The 14,858-nt window shown below is 41.8% G+C and overlaps 1 protein-coding gene across 1 annotated transcript in view; it reads right to left on the reverse strand.

The window, feature by feature from the left end:
- The window catches only part of si:dkey-22o22.2 (neural-cadherin), a 346,824-nt gene that overhangs the window by 22,988 nt on the left and 308,978 nt on the right, over positions 1 to 14,858 (reverse strand). The window contains exons 25-26 of the mRNA XM_034173921.1: positions 10,855 to 10,982; positions 10,520 to 10,641 (exon numbers count right to left, since the gene is read on the reverse strand). Coding sequence (XP_034029812.1) covers positions 10,520 to 10,641; positions 10,855 to 10,982 — 250 coding nt within the window. The remainder of the gene's footprint in view (positions 1 to 10,519; positions 10,642 to 10,854; positions 10,983 to 14,858) is intronic.

Raw genomic sequence — 14,858 nt, forward strand, 5'->3', positions numbered from 1 at the left:
TAGGATTGCAAGCAGTCATATACGAGCCCTCGTTCCGCGCAACTGCCTACCCAGGCCAGTGGGTGCCCTTGTGACCACATGTGGGCATGTGCATGCAGGGGCAACCACTCATCACACAGTTAAAACTTGAAACAAATCACACAATGCCACATGGACGCCGTTACTCGTAACTTCACAGCGTTCATCGCCTACATTCACCAATTTGTTCTGCATGTTTTAGAAGTGGAATGAAGTTGATTCCCTGAGCCTGGTTCTGCTGGAGGTTTCTTCCTGTTAAAAGGGAGTTTTTCCTTCCCACTGTAGCCAAGTGCTTGCTCACAGGGGGTCGTTTTGACCGTTGGGGTTTTACATAATTATTGTATGGCCTTGCCTTACAATATAAAGCGCCTTGGGGCAACTGTTTGTTGTGATTTGGCGCTATATAAAAAAATTGATTGATTGATTGATTGATTGATTGATTGATTGATTGGGTTAAGTATGTGTATCAGGACCTCTTAAAGTAAAAATAGGACATTTCCCACCACCACCGGGGGGCGCTATGGCGCAGGTGGGAACTTAAGATATGTAGACGTTCAGGGCGGAGCCCTCATCATGTCCAGCAAGTTTGAAGGATCTACGATGAAGTATGTGGGCATGACAGCCGTTCGAATGAAATGGCGTGCTTCAAAAAGCTCGCCAAAGTTTGACGACCCCTAGCAGCCATGCCTTTTGACTTAATTAGAATCGCTTGATAACTTTTGATCACCATTGTGTTGTGATGATTTTGACCAAATTTGAAGACGATCGGATGAAATCCCTAGGACGAGTTCGTTCAAATGTAAGTAGTGGAAATGGCCAAAAATGGTCAAAATTTGCTCAAAATCGAAACTTAAAATCAAAATGGCCGACTTCCTGTCGATATTTCACCATGAGAGTAAGAGACTTTTTCGTGCGTCCTGGCATGGTAAATATGTTTACCGAATTTCGTGAGGCTACGACGAAAAAAGCCCAAAGCGGAGGGGTTTTTGAAAATTTCTAGGGGGCGCTATTTCGTGATTTTTCTGCGGCCATGTGCGTCGCCCCCAAAATATCGAATTTCGGATCCGGCCGGACGACTTTGGAAAGTTTGGTGAGTTTTTGAGCATGGGAAGAGGCCGAAATTTTGATTTCAAGAGTGAGAATAATAATAATAATAATAATAAATAATAATAATAATAAACAGCGCAATTACAATAGGGTCCTCGTAGGACGTTGTCCACTCGGGCCCTAATAACTAGGACTGCAAGCAGTCATATACGGGCCCTGGTTCCGCGCGACCGCCTACCGAGGCCAGTGGGTACCATTGTGACCACATGTAGGCATGTGCATGCAGGGGCAACCACTCATCACACAGTTAAAACTTGAAACAAATCACACAGTGCATCAAGGAGTTATGACATGTTGATTGTTCATCCACTAGGGGGCGCTCAATGTACAAACAGAGGGGCTGGGTGTGTTCAGGGGCCAACCGTCATCATAGATGTGAAGTTTCAAGTCAATCAGGCAAAGCATGAAGGAGTTATCATGACTTGATGTTCCATGGCGAAGGGTCAAAATAGCGGCCACACCCTTCGACATAAAGAAAAGCTTTCGATAACTTTTGGTCAGTATCATCTGTGGGTGATGTGGAAGAAATTTGAAGTGCATTGGACAAATCCCTAGGAGGAGTTCGTTCAAATACAACATGTGGAAATCACGCCAAAATGAGAAGAAAATTTAAAATGGCCGACTTCCTGTTTGGAGTAGACCCATGGTGCAAGAGACTTTTTTGTACGTCTATGCAAGTCACACATGTGTACCAATTTTCATCTCCCTACTCCAAAAAAACCCCTATGTGGAGGGGTTTTTTGAAAGTTTCAAGGGGGCACTATTGAGGCATTTTGCCCCGCCCACGGGTGATGCCCCTATGAATTGTAAGAGGTTGTCGTGTTTGACCTGTGTTTCAATTTTCATGATGATATGACAAAATTAAAGCCGTCAAAAGGAAGAACATAATTTCATGACGAATGGGCAATATTCAGTACGCTGCCACACGGATGCCGTTACTCGTAACTTCACGGCGATCATCGCCTACGTTCACCAAGTTGTTCTGCATGTTTTAGAAGTGGAAGGAAGTTGATGGGGTTAAATATGTGACTTCAGTACCTGTTTAAGTATAATGTTCATATGGCGAAGGGTCAAAATGGCGGCACCATAGCGGCCACACCCTTCGACATACAGAAAAGCTTTCGATAACTTTTGGTCAGTATCGTCTCTGGGTGATCTGTAAGAAATTTGAAGTGCATTGGACAAAATCCCTAGGAGAAGTTCCTTCAAATACAACATGTGGAAATCACGCCAAAATGAGAAGAAAATTCAAAATGGCCGACTTCCTGTTTGGAGTAGACCCATGGTGCAAGAGACTTTTTTGTACGTCTTTGCAAGTCACACGTGTACCAATTTTCATCTCCCTACTCCAAAAAAAACCCCTATGTGGAGGGGTTTTTGAAAGTTTCAAGGGGGCGCTATTGAGGCATTTTGCCCCACCCATGGGCGACGCCCCTATGAATTGTAAGAGGTTGTCGTACTCGACCTGTGTATCAATTTTCATGATGATGTGACAAAATGAAGAACGTAATTTCATGGTGAATGGGCAATATTCGGCACACCGTCACACGGACGCCGTTATTCGTAGCTTCACGGCATTCATCGCCTATGTTCACCAATTTGTTCTGCATGTTTTAGAAGTGGAATGAAGTTGATTGGGTTAAGTATGTGACATCAGGACCTCTTAAAGTAAAAATAGGACATTTCCTGCCACCACCGGGGGGCGCTATGGCGTACATGGGAACTTAAGATATGTAGACATTCAGGGCAGAGCCCTCATCATGTCCAGCAAGTTTGAAGGATCTACGATGAAGTATGTGGGCGTGACAGCCATTCGAAGTGAAATGGCGTGTTCCGAAAAGCTTGCCAAAGTTTGACGACCCCTAGCAGCCACGCCTTTTGACTTAATTAGAATCTTTTAATACGTTTTGATCACCATTGTGTTGTGATGATTTTGACCAAATTTGAAGACAATCGGATGAAATCCCTAGGACGAGTTCGTTCAAATGTAAGTAGTGGAAATGGCCAAAAATGGCAAAAATTTGCTCAAAATCGAAACTGAAAATCAAAATGGCCGACTTCCTGTCGATATTTCACCATGACAGTAAGAGACTTTTTCGTGTGTCCTGGCATGGTAAATATGTGTACCGAATTTCGTGAGGCTACGATGAAAAAAGCCCAATGAGGAGGGGTTTTTGAAAATTTCTAGGGGGCGCTATTTCGCGATTTTTCTGCGAGTATGTGCGACGCCCCCAAAATATCGAATTTTGGATCTGGCCGGATGACTTTGGAAAGTTTGGTGAGTTTTTGAGCATGGGAAGAGGCCAAAATTTCGATTTCAAAAGTGAGAATAATAATAATAATAATAATAATAATAATAATAAACAGCGCAATTACAATAGGGTCCTCATAGGACGTTGCCTACTCGGGCCCTAATAAATAATAATAATAATAATAATAATAATAATAATAATAAACAGCGCAATTACAATAGGGTCCTCGTAGGATGTTGCCTACTCGGGCCCTAATAAATAATAATAATAATAATAATAATAATAATAATAATAATAAACAGCGCAATTACAATAGGGTCCTCATAGGACGTTGCCTACTCGGGCCCTAATAAATAATAATAATAATAATAATAATAATAATAATAATAAACAGCGCAATTACAATAGGGTCCTCGTAGGATGTTGCCTACTCGGGCCCTAATAATAAACAGCGTAATTACATTAGGGTCCTCGTAGGACGTTGCCTACTCGGGCCCTAAAAAGAAGAAAAGGAGGAGGAGCAGAGCAGAAAATAAAGAAGAAAACAGGAGGTGGAGTCTTCAATGACGTTATCTCACATTAAACCCAAGAGTTTGGAACATTGGACTCGTTACACTGACACAAGAACAGGTTCAGCTCCAGACAGAGTGAGCAGGATTCTGATGTCTGAGAAGAATACATGGTCCAAACCATCTCCAACCCTCATCTCCACAGGAAGACCAAAGGTCATAGCGTGGCTTCTGCTGTGGCTGAGAGTGGACCAGGACACGATTCCAAAATGAGGGACATGACCCAGTAAGAGCAAAGGATGTCCTAAAACAACAGGTGGAGGAGACACAACTCACCTGAACCTTGTGTCACAGATGGAGTGAAGAGGAGTGAAGTATCGTTCAGAGTGGGTTTTACGTGAACCAAACTCCTGCTTGTCACTGTCCGGGTGCTGAAGTCTTGCTGAGCAAGGCACTGAAACCCCAGTATTACCAGAGTATGACATAAATCTGGATCCAGATCCTCAGGTGGGCTGAGATGTAAAACCACTCAGAGTCAAAACCACATGAGGGCAGAGACTGATGTGGTGCTGAGGCATCAACGAATGGGCAGCACGGTGGCTTAGTAGTTAGCACTGTTGCCTCACAGCAAGAAGGTCATGGGTACAATTCCCACCTGTGGCCTTTCTGTGTGGAGTTTGCATGTTCTCCCCGTGTTTGTGTGGGTTCCCTCCTGGTGCTCAGATTTCCTCCCACATTTAAAGACATGCAGGTTAGGTGGACTGGAAACTTTAAAAATTGTTCAGGTCTCCCTTTCAAAAGAGGACTCAATCTCAATCGGACTAACCTGGTTAAATAAAGGTTAAAATATAACGCAGTGCTAAAATACGAGGTCTGTCCAAAAAGTAACGGACCTTTTTATTTTTTTCAAAAACCATATGGATTTGAATCACGTGTGATTGCATCAGCCAAGCTTGAACCTTCGTGTATGTGGAAAAAGTTTTAGATCTTTGAGTTCATCTCATACAAAATGGGAGCAAAACCAAAAGTGTTGCGTTTATATTTTTGTTGAGTGTATTTACACATATGCAACGTGGGTGTTACAAAATTGCAAACTGAGTGCATAGCAGTGTTTGTGCTTTTAGTTTTGCAAACTCATTGAGGGGTTTTGTGATGAATTTTAATAGATTCAGAAATTGTGCTATAAGAATCATTGTGTTTAAACATTCAGAAAAAATTGTAATCAGCCCCAGAGCCACACACACACACACACACACACACACACACACACACACACACACACACACACACACACACACACACACACACACACACACACACACACACACACACACACACACACACACACACACACACACACATGTCCTGAGTCCACTGTAAACAAATTTTATTATTACAGTTTTTGCCAACTGCTTACACCAAAAGGAGCAAATGCTTAGACTAAAACTTCAAATCCAACACTTCTTGTAACAATAGCTAAAATACAATGTGACAATACCTCAAACACATTTTCTATTTTGTAATTTGCTTGCAATTCTTCAACACAGTTGTTGCAGAACATTACACACAGTTTCCTACACATTAGGCACTTAACTCAAAGATAAAATACCTTGTTATGATTTGGAAAACACAAGCAGCTGGGATGTCTCAAGACAAAGAGAGATACATGGACAAGGACAATGACAAAGAAGAGCAAGAAGGAGAAATGTTTCAGATGAAATTTGAGCAACTTTGGTGGACCATGTGATCAACCACGGCCACACATTGAGAGAAGATGGACAAAGGCTCCACTCAAACCTCAGCCACCACACAGTGGGTAGTACATCTGTGTGTGAGTGTGTCTGTGTGAATGGGTGAATGCAAGGGATTACTGTAATATGCTTTGAGCTTCTGATATACAACCCCAATTCCAATGAAGTTGGGACATTGTGTAAAATGTAAATAAAAACAGAATAGAATGATTTGTGAATCCTCTTATTCAATTAAATACACCACAAAGACAAGATATTTAATGTTCAAACTGATAAACTTTATTGTTGTTGTACAAATATTTGCTCATTTTGAAATGGATGCCTGCAACATGTTTCAAAAAAGTTGGGACAGTGGCAACAAAAGACTGGGAAAGTTGATGGATGCTCAAAGAACACCTGTTTGGAACATTCCACAGGTGAACAGGTTAATTGGAAACAGGTAAGTGTCATGATTGGGTATAAAAGGAGCATCCCCAAAAGACTCAGCCGTTCACAAGCAAAGATGGGATGAGGATCACCACTTTGTGAACAACTGCATGAAAAAAATAGTCTAACAGTGTAAGAACAATGTTTCTCAACATTTAATTCCAAGGAATTTAGGGATTCCGTCATCTACAGTCCATAATATAATCAGAAGATTCAGAGAATCTGGAGAACTTTCTACATATAAGCGGCAAGGCCGAAAACCATCATTGAATGCCCGTGAGCTTCGATCCCTCAGGCGGCACTACATTAAAAACTGACATCATTGTGTAAAGGATCTTACCACGTGGGCTCAGGAACACTTCAGACAACCATTGTCAGTTAACACAGTTCGTTGCTACATCTACAAGTGCAAGTTAAAACTCAACAATGCAAAGCAAAAGCCACACATCAACAACATCCAGAAACACCGCCACCTTCTCTGGGCCCGAACTCATTTGAAATGGACAGATGCAAAGTAGAAAAGTGTGCTGTGGTCTGATGAGTCCACATTTCAACTTGTTTTTGGAACTCATGGACGTCGTATCCTCTGGACAAAAGAGGAAAAAGACCATCCACATTGTTACCAGCACAAAGTTCAAAAGCCAGCATCTGTGATGGTATGGGGGTGTGTTAGTGTCCATATCATGGGCAACTTACACGTCTGTGATGGCACCATCAATGCTGAAAGGTACATCCAGGTTTTGGAGCAACACATGCTGCCATCCAAGCAATGTCTTTTTCAGGGACATCCCTGCTTATTTCAGCAAGACAATGCCAAGCCACATTCTGCACATGTTACAACAGAGTGGCTTCATAGTAAAAGAGTGCAGGTACAAGACTGGCCTGGCTACAGTCCACACCTGTTGCCCATTGAAAATGTGTAGCGCATTATGAAGCGCAAAATACGACAATGGAGACCCCGGGGTCTAACATACATACCACTGTCCCAGCTTTTTTGAAACGTGTTGCAGGCATCCATTTCAAAATGAGCAAATATTTGCACAAAAACAATAAAGTTTATCAGTTTGAACATTAAATATCTTGTCTTTGTTGTGTATTCAATTGAATATAGGTTGAAGAGGATTTGCAAATCATTGTATTCTGTTTTTATTTACATTTTACAGAACGTCCCCACTTCTTTGGAATTGGGGTTGTAGATGGAAAAGCACTATATAAATGCAGCCCATTTTGTTGGGAGGGTGTAGTGACACACACCCACAACAGGGGGCGTTAATGAGCGGACAATGGATTAAGCCAAAAAGTAACAATTTAATGTTGTGAATTGCACAACGGAATACAGACAATTGCAGTTGAGGAGTACAGTCAATCATACACAAGGTGACGTGTGGGCAGGCTCGAGGATAGAAGACGTCTGTCCAGAGAAGAGCCGGATCCCACACGGCTTCCACCGCCAACGGATCTGAAGAACACCGGAGCCGCCAAGTCCTGGGGCCAGGTGGCCACCGTCTCCAGCTGTCAGACCAGGTACTGCTGGCAGAAACAGAAACAGTTTATGGTGGGTGTGTGAAGACACACCCAGTAATTGTTCCCTGAGTAGTTCCTCCGGGAGGGAGAACCTCCACCACCAGATACAATGTCACCCGTGCAGCTCCTGTTGGTCTCCTTCCTGGATGGAGTGAGAGGCGAAGAATGTCGTCCTCTCACTGTCCGCCAATCCAGCCTCCAATAGACCCCGCAGGAACACGGCTGCACACAGACCACTGTTTTCAGACAACGAATAATCACAGCAGAGAAAATTACCTTGCTTGGTAGCTGATTTCTCGGCGGGGAGGTGGAGTTGCAGTCCGGCCTTTATGGTGATGGTGTTGAGTAGTGGATGAGTGATAGCTGGTACGGAGGATGAGTGACAGCTGTCACTCCCGGTCGCTCCGACGCCCTCTCGTGCTTGAAGCCCGCACTTCAAGCAGGGCGCCATCTTGTGGTGGTGGGCCAGCAGTACCTCCTCTTCAGTGGCCCACACAACACATTTACCATTCTGATATTACTGTGCCATGTATGTAAACTCGGTGGGCACAGCTAACCAAAAAGTTTGCTTCAATAACTGCTAATCAGCTAACTGAAAAGTTATCTTTTATAACGCTTAACGATAAACCACCAAAAGAATTACCGGAAGCTACAGCGAACCGATAACCAATAACTTTCAGTACTGTCTCCACTACACTCTCAGCTACTGACAAGCTGATTTTGAGTTTAAACACCACCAACACTTCTGATAGAATCAAAGGTGATCACAAACCAAACACAGCCAATGAGTCAGTGCTTCTGTCTATGAGCGCCCTGCTCACTGCTGTAGGGTAGCATCATTTACCTTGACTACACAGTTTGGCATCTGTGTGTGTGTGTGTGTAATATGTATTTAAGATCGAAGCATTAATTAATGGTAGGGCTTCCTTGAGCAGCCTGGTAGGAATGGGGTCTAATAGACATATTGATGGTTTGGAAGAAGTAACTAATGAAAATAACTCAGACAGAACAATCGGAGAGAAAGAGTCTAACCAAATACCGGCATCACTGAAAGCAGCCAAAGATAACGATATGTCTTTGGGATGGTTATGAGTTATTTTTTCTCTAATAGTTAGAATTTTATTAGCAAAGAAAGTCATGAAGTCATTACTAGTTAAAGTTAAAGGAATACTCGGCTCAATAGAGCTCTGACTCTTTGTCAGCCTGGCTACAGTGCTGAAAAGAAACCTGGGATGGTTCTTATTTTCTTCAATTAGTGATGAGTAGTAAGATGTCCTAGCTTTACGGAGGGCTTTTTTATAGAGCAACAGACTCTTTTTCCAGGAGGGGTCTGAAATCATGGAGGGGTCTGAAATTTTCATCTTAGCTACATGTCCACTGTGACAGACATAATCTAAAAAAAAAAAAAATATATATGATTTTTTTAATAATTTATTTGTTTGTTACTGCTGCAAATAAGTATTTGAACACCTACCAACCAGCAAGAATTCTGGCTTACACAGACCTGTTAATTTTTCTTTAAGAAGCCCTCTTATTCTGCACTCTTTACCTGTATTAATTGCACCTGTTTGAACTTGTTACCTGTATAAAAGACACCTGTTCACACACTCAATCAATCACACTCCAACCTGTCCACTATAGCCAAGACCAAAGAGCTGTCTAAGGACACCAGGGACAAAACTGTAGACCTGCACAAGGCTGGGATGGACTACAGGACAACAGGCAAGCAGTTTGGTAGAAGACAACAACTGTTATGATTATTTATTAGAAAGTGGAAGAAACACAAGATGACTGTCAATCTCCCTCGGTCTGGGATTCCATGCAAGATCTCACTTTGTGAGGTAAGGATGATTCTGAGAAAGCATAGAACTACACAGGAGGACCTGGTCAATGACCTGAAGAGAGCTGGGACCACAGTCACAAAGATTACATTAGTAACACATGATGCTGTCATGGTTTAAAATCCTGCAGGGCAGCAAGGTCCCCCCGCTCAAGCCAGCACATGTCCAGGGCCATTTGAAGTTCACCAGTGACCATCTGGATGATCCAGAGGACACATGGAAGAAGGTCATGTGGTCAGATGAGACCAGAATAGAGCTTTTTGGAATCAACTCCATTTACCATGTTTAGAGGATGAGAACAACCCCAATAAAACCATCCCAACCGTGAAGCATGGAGGTGGAAACATCATACTCTGGGGGTGCTCTTCTGCAAAGGGGACAGGACGACTGCACCGTATTGAAGGGAGGATGGATGGGGTCATGTATTGCGAGATTTTGGTAAACAACCTCATTCCCTCAGTAAGAGCATTGAAGATCGGTCATGGCTGGGTCTTCCAGCATGACAATGATCCCAAACACACAGCCAGGGCAACTAAGGAGGTGCTCCATAAGAAGCATTTCAAGGTCCTGGAGTGGCCTGGCCAGTCTCCAGACCTGAACTCAATAGAAAATCTTTGGAGGGAGCCGAAACTCCAAACCTGAAAGATTCGGAGAAGATCTGTATGGAGGAGTGGACCAAAATCCCTGCTGCAGTGTGTGCAAACCTGGTGAAAAACTACAGAAAAAGTTTGACCTCTGTAATTGCAAACAAAGGCTACTGTACCAAATATTAACATTGATTTTCACAGGTGTTCAAATACTTATTTGCAGCAGTAACATACAAATAAATTATTAAAAAATCATACATTGTGATTTCCGGATTTTTTTTTTTTTGGATTATGTCTCTCACAGTGGAGATGCACCTAAGATGAAAATTTCAGACCCCTCCATGATTTCTAAGTAGGAGAACTTGCAAAATCGCAGGGTGTTCAAATACTTATTTTCCTCACTGTATATATATGTGATGTTTCCCAAGAATGTGAAGACTCTGGCAGTGAAGCGCTGATGAATCTGGACTGAAGCTGACTCTGGTGTCAGTGTGGTGTTCTCACCTCTGATTTCCGGGTGTTTCTCCTGAAACTCTGCAACCCGACTCATCCGTCTCCATGACATTGGCACCCTCGACCTCGCTCACCGCGGCCCCCCCACACTGGTCCAGGATCAGCTGCACCGTCTGTTTGTGGTCAAAGACACAATACTGGAGCTGAATATTGTACAATTTAGACATTGAGGAAATATTTAAAACATGACGTCTTTATTTTTTCTATCCGTCGTGGTCACTTCAGTTTATTTCTCTCTGAATCGCAGCAAAACAGGATTTAGCAACAACGTTTCTTGGACTGTAAAACATAAACACCCCGATACATTACTCATCCATCCAGCCTACCTTTCCGTCACTGACGATGTCAAGGCGATGCCAGTGGTGGTCGGTGACGGTGGCTTCGGCAGGGAGCTGCAGGGTCAGTGTTCCCGATCCATGGTTTATGCTCAGAGCCGGAACACTGTTTCTCACTTCTGAATGAGACAAAATCTTTCTTATTTTCCTGCTCGCGACAGCAATTTCTCACTGCTGAGTTGACAAGAAACTGCTCAAATTAATTAAATCAATTACAGTGGTGGGCATAGTTCTGCTAACCGCTAACTAGCAAAGCTAACATTATGTTAGCAAATTAGCCTTTCAGCTAACTTCAAAAACCATCAGCGGACCAATTAGCTTCTGCTAAATTTAGTTCCGCTAATTTAGTCTGTTAACATTTTTTGCATAGTTAGTAAGGATGAAATACATTTGTAAACCCTAAAATCATACATGTTGGATCCAATCTGCTATGTATTTTGCAGCAGTCAGGCAGCTGAGAGAAGCTAGGCTCAACTCTAACCCAGTGGAAAGGTCCCGGCTACCAGGCTGCCATAAAGAAAAAACATAAGTCATTATCCTTCACAGCATACAGTGGTCCAGCCACGAGGCAGACGTCTTGAAAAGGAAAGCAGGTTTGACTTATGGTTTTGATGTATAAATCAAATTCATCCGGATAGAATAACTACATTAATGTAAACTCTTAAAATGTACAAAGTGAAAATATAACACATATCTTTTAATTTTAAAATAATGCACTAATTCTGAAGTTTTGAACATTAACACACACAGATGCCCAAAGGGATTATGGTTAAACTGAGCCTCCGCTCACACTGATTGGTTGATTCCAGTAGATGGGTCAAAATGCATAGAACACTGCCATCTACTGGATGGCAGTGGGAATGCCACCCGGTTATGTCACACATTTGCCACCTGGGGGCTGAAGTGTTTTAGCCATGCTAATACTCCCCAGAACCATTTTACTGAAAAAAGTCTGAAGGACATAAATGACATGGTGAGATGGTGAGGAGCTTCACTCATTAACGTCGGAGACATAAACATATTATTTACTGATGTTGTAAATTACACTGATCATTCAATAAATCGATCGACCTCAAGAACACAGATGTTTCTGTTTTTGATATTCTACTTAGCAATGATATTTTCATGAATAAATCAAATCAAATCAAATCAATTTTATTTATCTAGCACCAAATCACAACAAACAGTTGCCCCAAGGCGCCTTATATTGTAAGGCAAGGCCATACAATAATTACGGAAAAACCCCAACGGTCAAAACGACCCGCTGTGAGCAAGCACTTGCAACAGTGGGAAGGAAAAACTCCCTTTTAACAGGAAGAAACCTCCAGCAGAACCAGGCTCAGGGAGGGGCAGTCTTCTGCTGGGACTGGTTGGGGCTGAGGGAGAGAACCAGGAAAAAGACATGCTGTGGAAGAGAGCAGAGATCAATCACTAATGATTAAATGCAGAGTGGTGCATACAGAGCAAAAAGAGAAAGAAACACTCAGTGTATCATGGGAACCCCCCAGCAGTATAAGTCTATAGCAGCATAACTAAGGGATGGTTCAGGGTCACCTGATCCAGCCCTAACTATAAGCTTTAGCAAAAAGGAAGTTTTAAGCCTAATCTTAAAAGTAGAGAGGGTGTCTGTCTCCCTGATCTGAATTGGGAGCTGGTTCCACAGGAGAGGAGCCTAAAAGCTGAAGGCTCTGCCTCCCATTCTACTCTTACAAACCCTAGGAACTACAAGTAAGCCTGCAGTCTGAGAGCGAAGCGCTCTATTGGGGTGATATGGTACTATGAGGTCCCTAAGATAAGATGGGACCTGATTATTCAAAACCTTATAAGTAAGAAGAAGAATTTTAAATTCTATTCTAGAATTAACAGGAAGCCAATGAAGAGAGGCCAATATGGGTGAGATATGCTCTCTCCTTCTAGTCCCTGTTAGCACTCTAGCTGCAGCATTTTGAATTAACTGAAGGCTTTTCAGAGAACTTTTAGGACAACCTGATAATAATGAATTACAGTAGTCCATCCTAGAGGAAATAAATGCATGAATTAGTTTTTCAGCATCACTCTGAGACAAGACCTTTCTAATTTTAGAGATATTGCGCAAATGCAAAAAAGCAGTCCTACATATTTGTTTAATATGCACATTGAATGACATATTCTGATCAAAAATGACTCCAAGATTTCTCACAGTATTACTAGAGGTCAGGGTAATGCCATCCAGAGTAAGGATCTGGTTAGACACCATGTTTCTAAGATTTGTGGGGCCAAGTACAATAACTTCAGTTTTATCTGAGTTTAAAAGCAGGAAATTAGAGGTCATCCATGTCTTTATGTCTGTAAGACAATCCTGCAGTTTAGCAAATTGGTGTGTGTCCTCATGCTTCATGGATAGATAAAACTGGGTATCATCTGCGTAACAATGAAAATTTAAGCAATGCCGTCTAATAATACTGCCTAAGGGAAACATGTATAAAGTGAATAAAATTGGTCCTAGCGCAGAACCTTGTGGAACTCCATAATTAACCTTAGTCTGTGAAGAAGATTCCCCATTTACATGAACAAATTGTAATCTATTAGATAAATATGATTCAAACCACCGCAGCGCAGTGCCTTTAATACCTATGGCATGTTCTAATCTCTGTAATAAAATTTTATGGTCAACCGTATCAAAAGCAGCACTGAGGTCTAACAGAACAAGCACAGAGATGAGTCCACTGTCTGAGGCCATAAGAAGATCATTTGTAACCTTCACTAATGCTGTTTCTGTACTATGATGAATTCTAAAACCTGACTGAAACTCTTCAAATAGACCATTCCTCTGCAGATGATCAGTTAGCTGTTTTACAACTACCCTTTCAAGAATTTTTGAGAGAAAAGGAAGGTTGGAGATTGGCCTATAATTAGCTAAGATAGCTGGGTCAAGTGATGGCTTTTTAAGTAATGGTTTAATTACTGCCACTTTGAAAGCCTGTGGTACATAGCCAACTAATAAAGATAGATTGATCATATTTAAGATCGAAGCATTAATTAATGGTAGGGCTTCCTTGAGCAGCCTGGTAGGAATGGGGTCTAATAGACATGTTGATGGTTTGGAGGAAGTAACTAATGAAAATAACTCAGACAGAACAATCGGAGAGAAAGAGTCTAACCAAATACCGGCATCACTGAAAGCAGCCAAAGATAACGATACATCTTTGGGATGGTTATGAGTAATTTTTTCTCTAATAGTTAAAATTTTATTAGCAAAGAAAGTCATGAAGTCATTACTAGTTAAAGTTAAAGGAATACTCGGCTCAATAGAGCTCTGACTCTTTGTCAGCCTGGCTACAGTGCTGAAAAGAAACCTGGGGTTGTTCTTATTTTCTTCAATTAGTGATGAGTAGCACGATGTCCTAGCTTTACGGAGGGCTTTTTTTTTTATAGAGCAACAGACTCTTTTTCCAGGCTAAGTGAAGATCTTCTAAATTAGTGAGACGCCATTTCCTCTTCAACTTATGGGTTATCTGCTTTAAGCTGCGAGTTTGTGAGTTATACCACGGAGTCAGGCACTTCTGATTTAAAGCTCTCTTTTTCAGAGGAGCTACAGCATCCAAAGTTGTCTTCAATGAGGATGTAAAGCTATTGACGAGATACTTTATCTCACTTACAGTGTTTAGGTAGCTACTCTGCACTGTGTTGGTATATGGCATTAGAGAACATAAAAAAGGAATCATATCCTTAAACCTAGTTACAGCACTTTCTGAAAGACTTCTAGTGTAATGAAACTTATTCCCCACTGTTGGGTAGTCCATCAGAGTAAATGTAAATGTTATTAAGAAATGATCAGACCGAAGGGAGTTTTCAGGGAATACTGTTAAGTCTTCAATTTCCATACCATAAGTCAGAACAAGATCTAAGATATGATTAATGTGGTGGGTGAACTCATTTACATTTTGAGCAAAGCCAATTGAGTCTAATAATAGATTAAATGCAGTGTTGAGGCTGTCATTCTCAGCATCTGTGTA

This window comes from Thalassophryne amazonica, chromosome 7 (genome assembly GCF_902500255.1).
Source record: "Thalassophryne amazonica chromosome 7, fThaAma1.1, whole genome shotgun sequence".
Lineage (NCBI taxonomy): Eukaryota > Metazoa > Chordata > Actinopteri > Batrachoidiformes > Batrachoididae > Thalassophryne > Thalassophryne amazonica.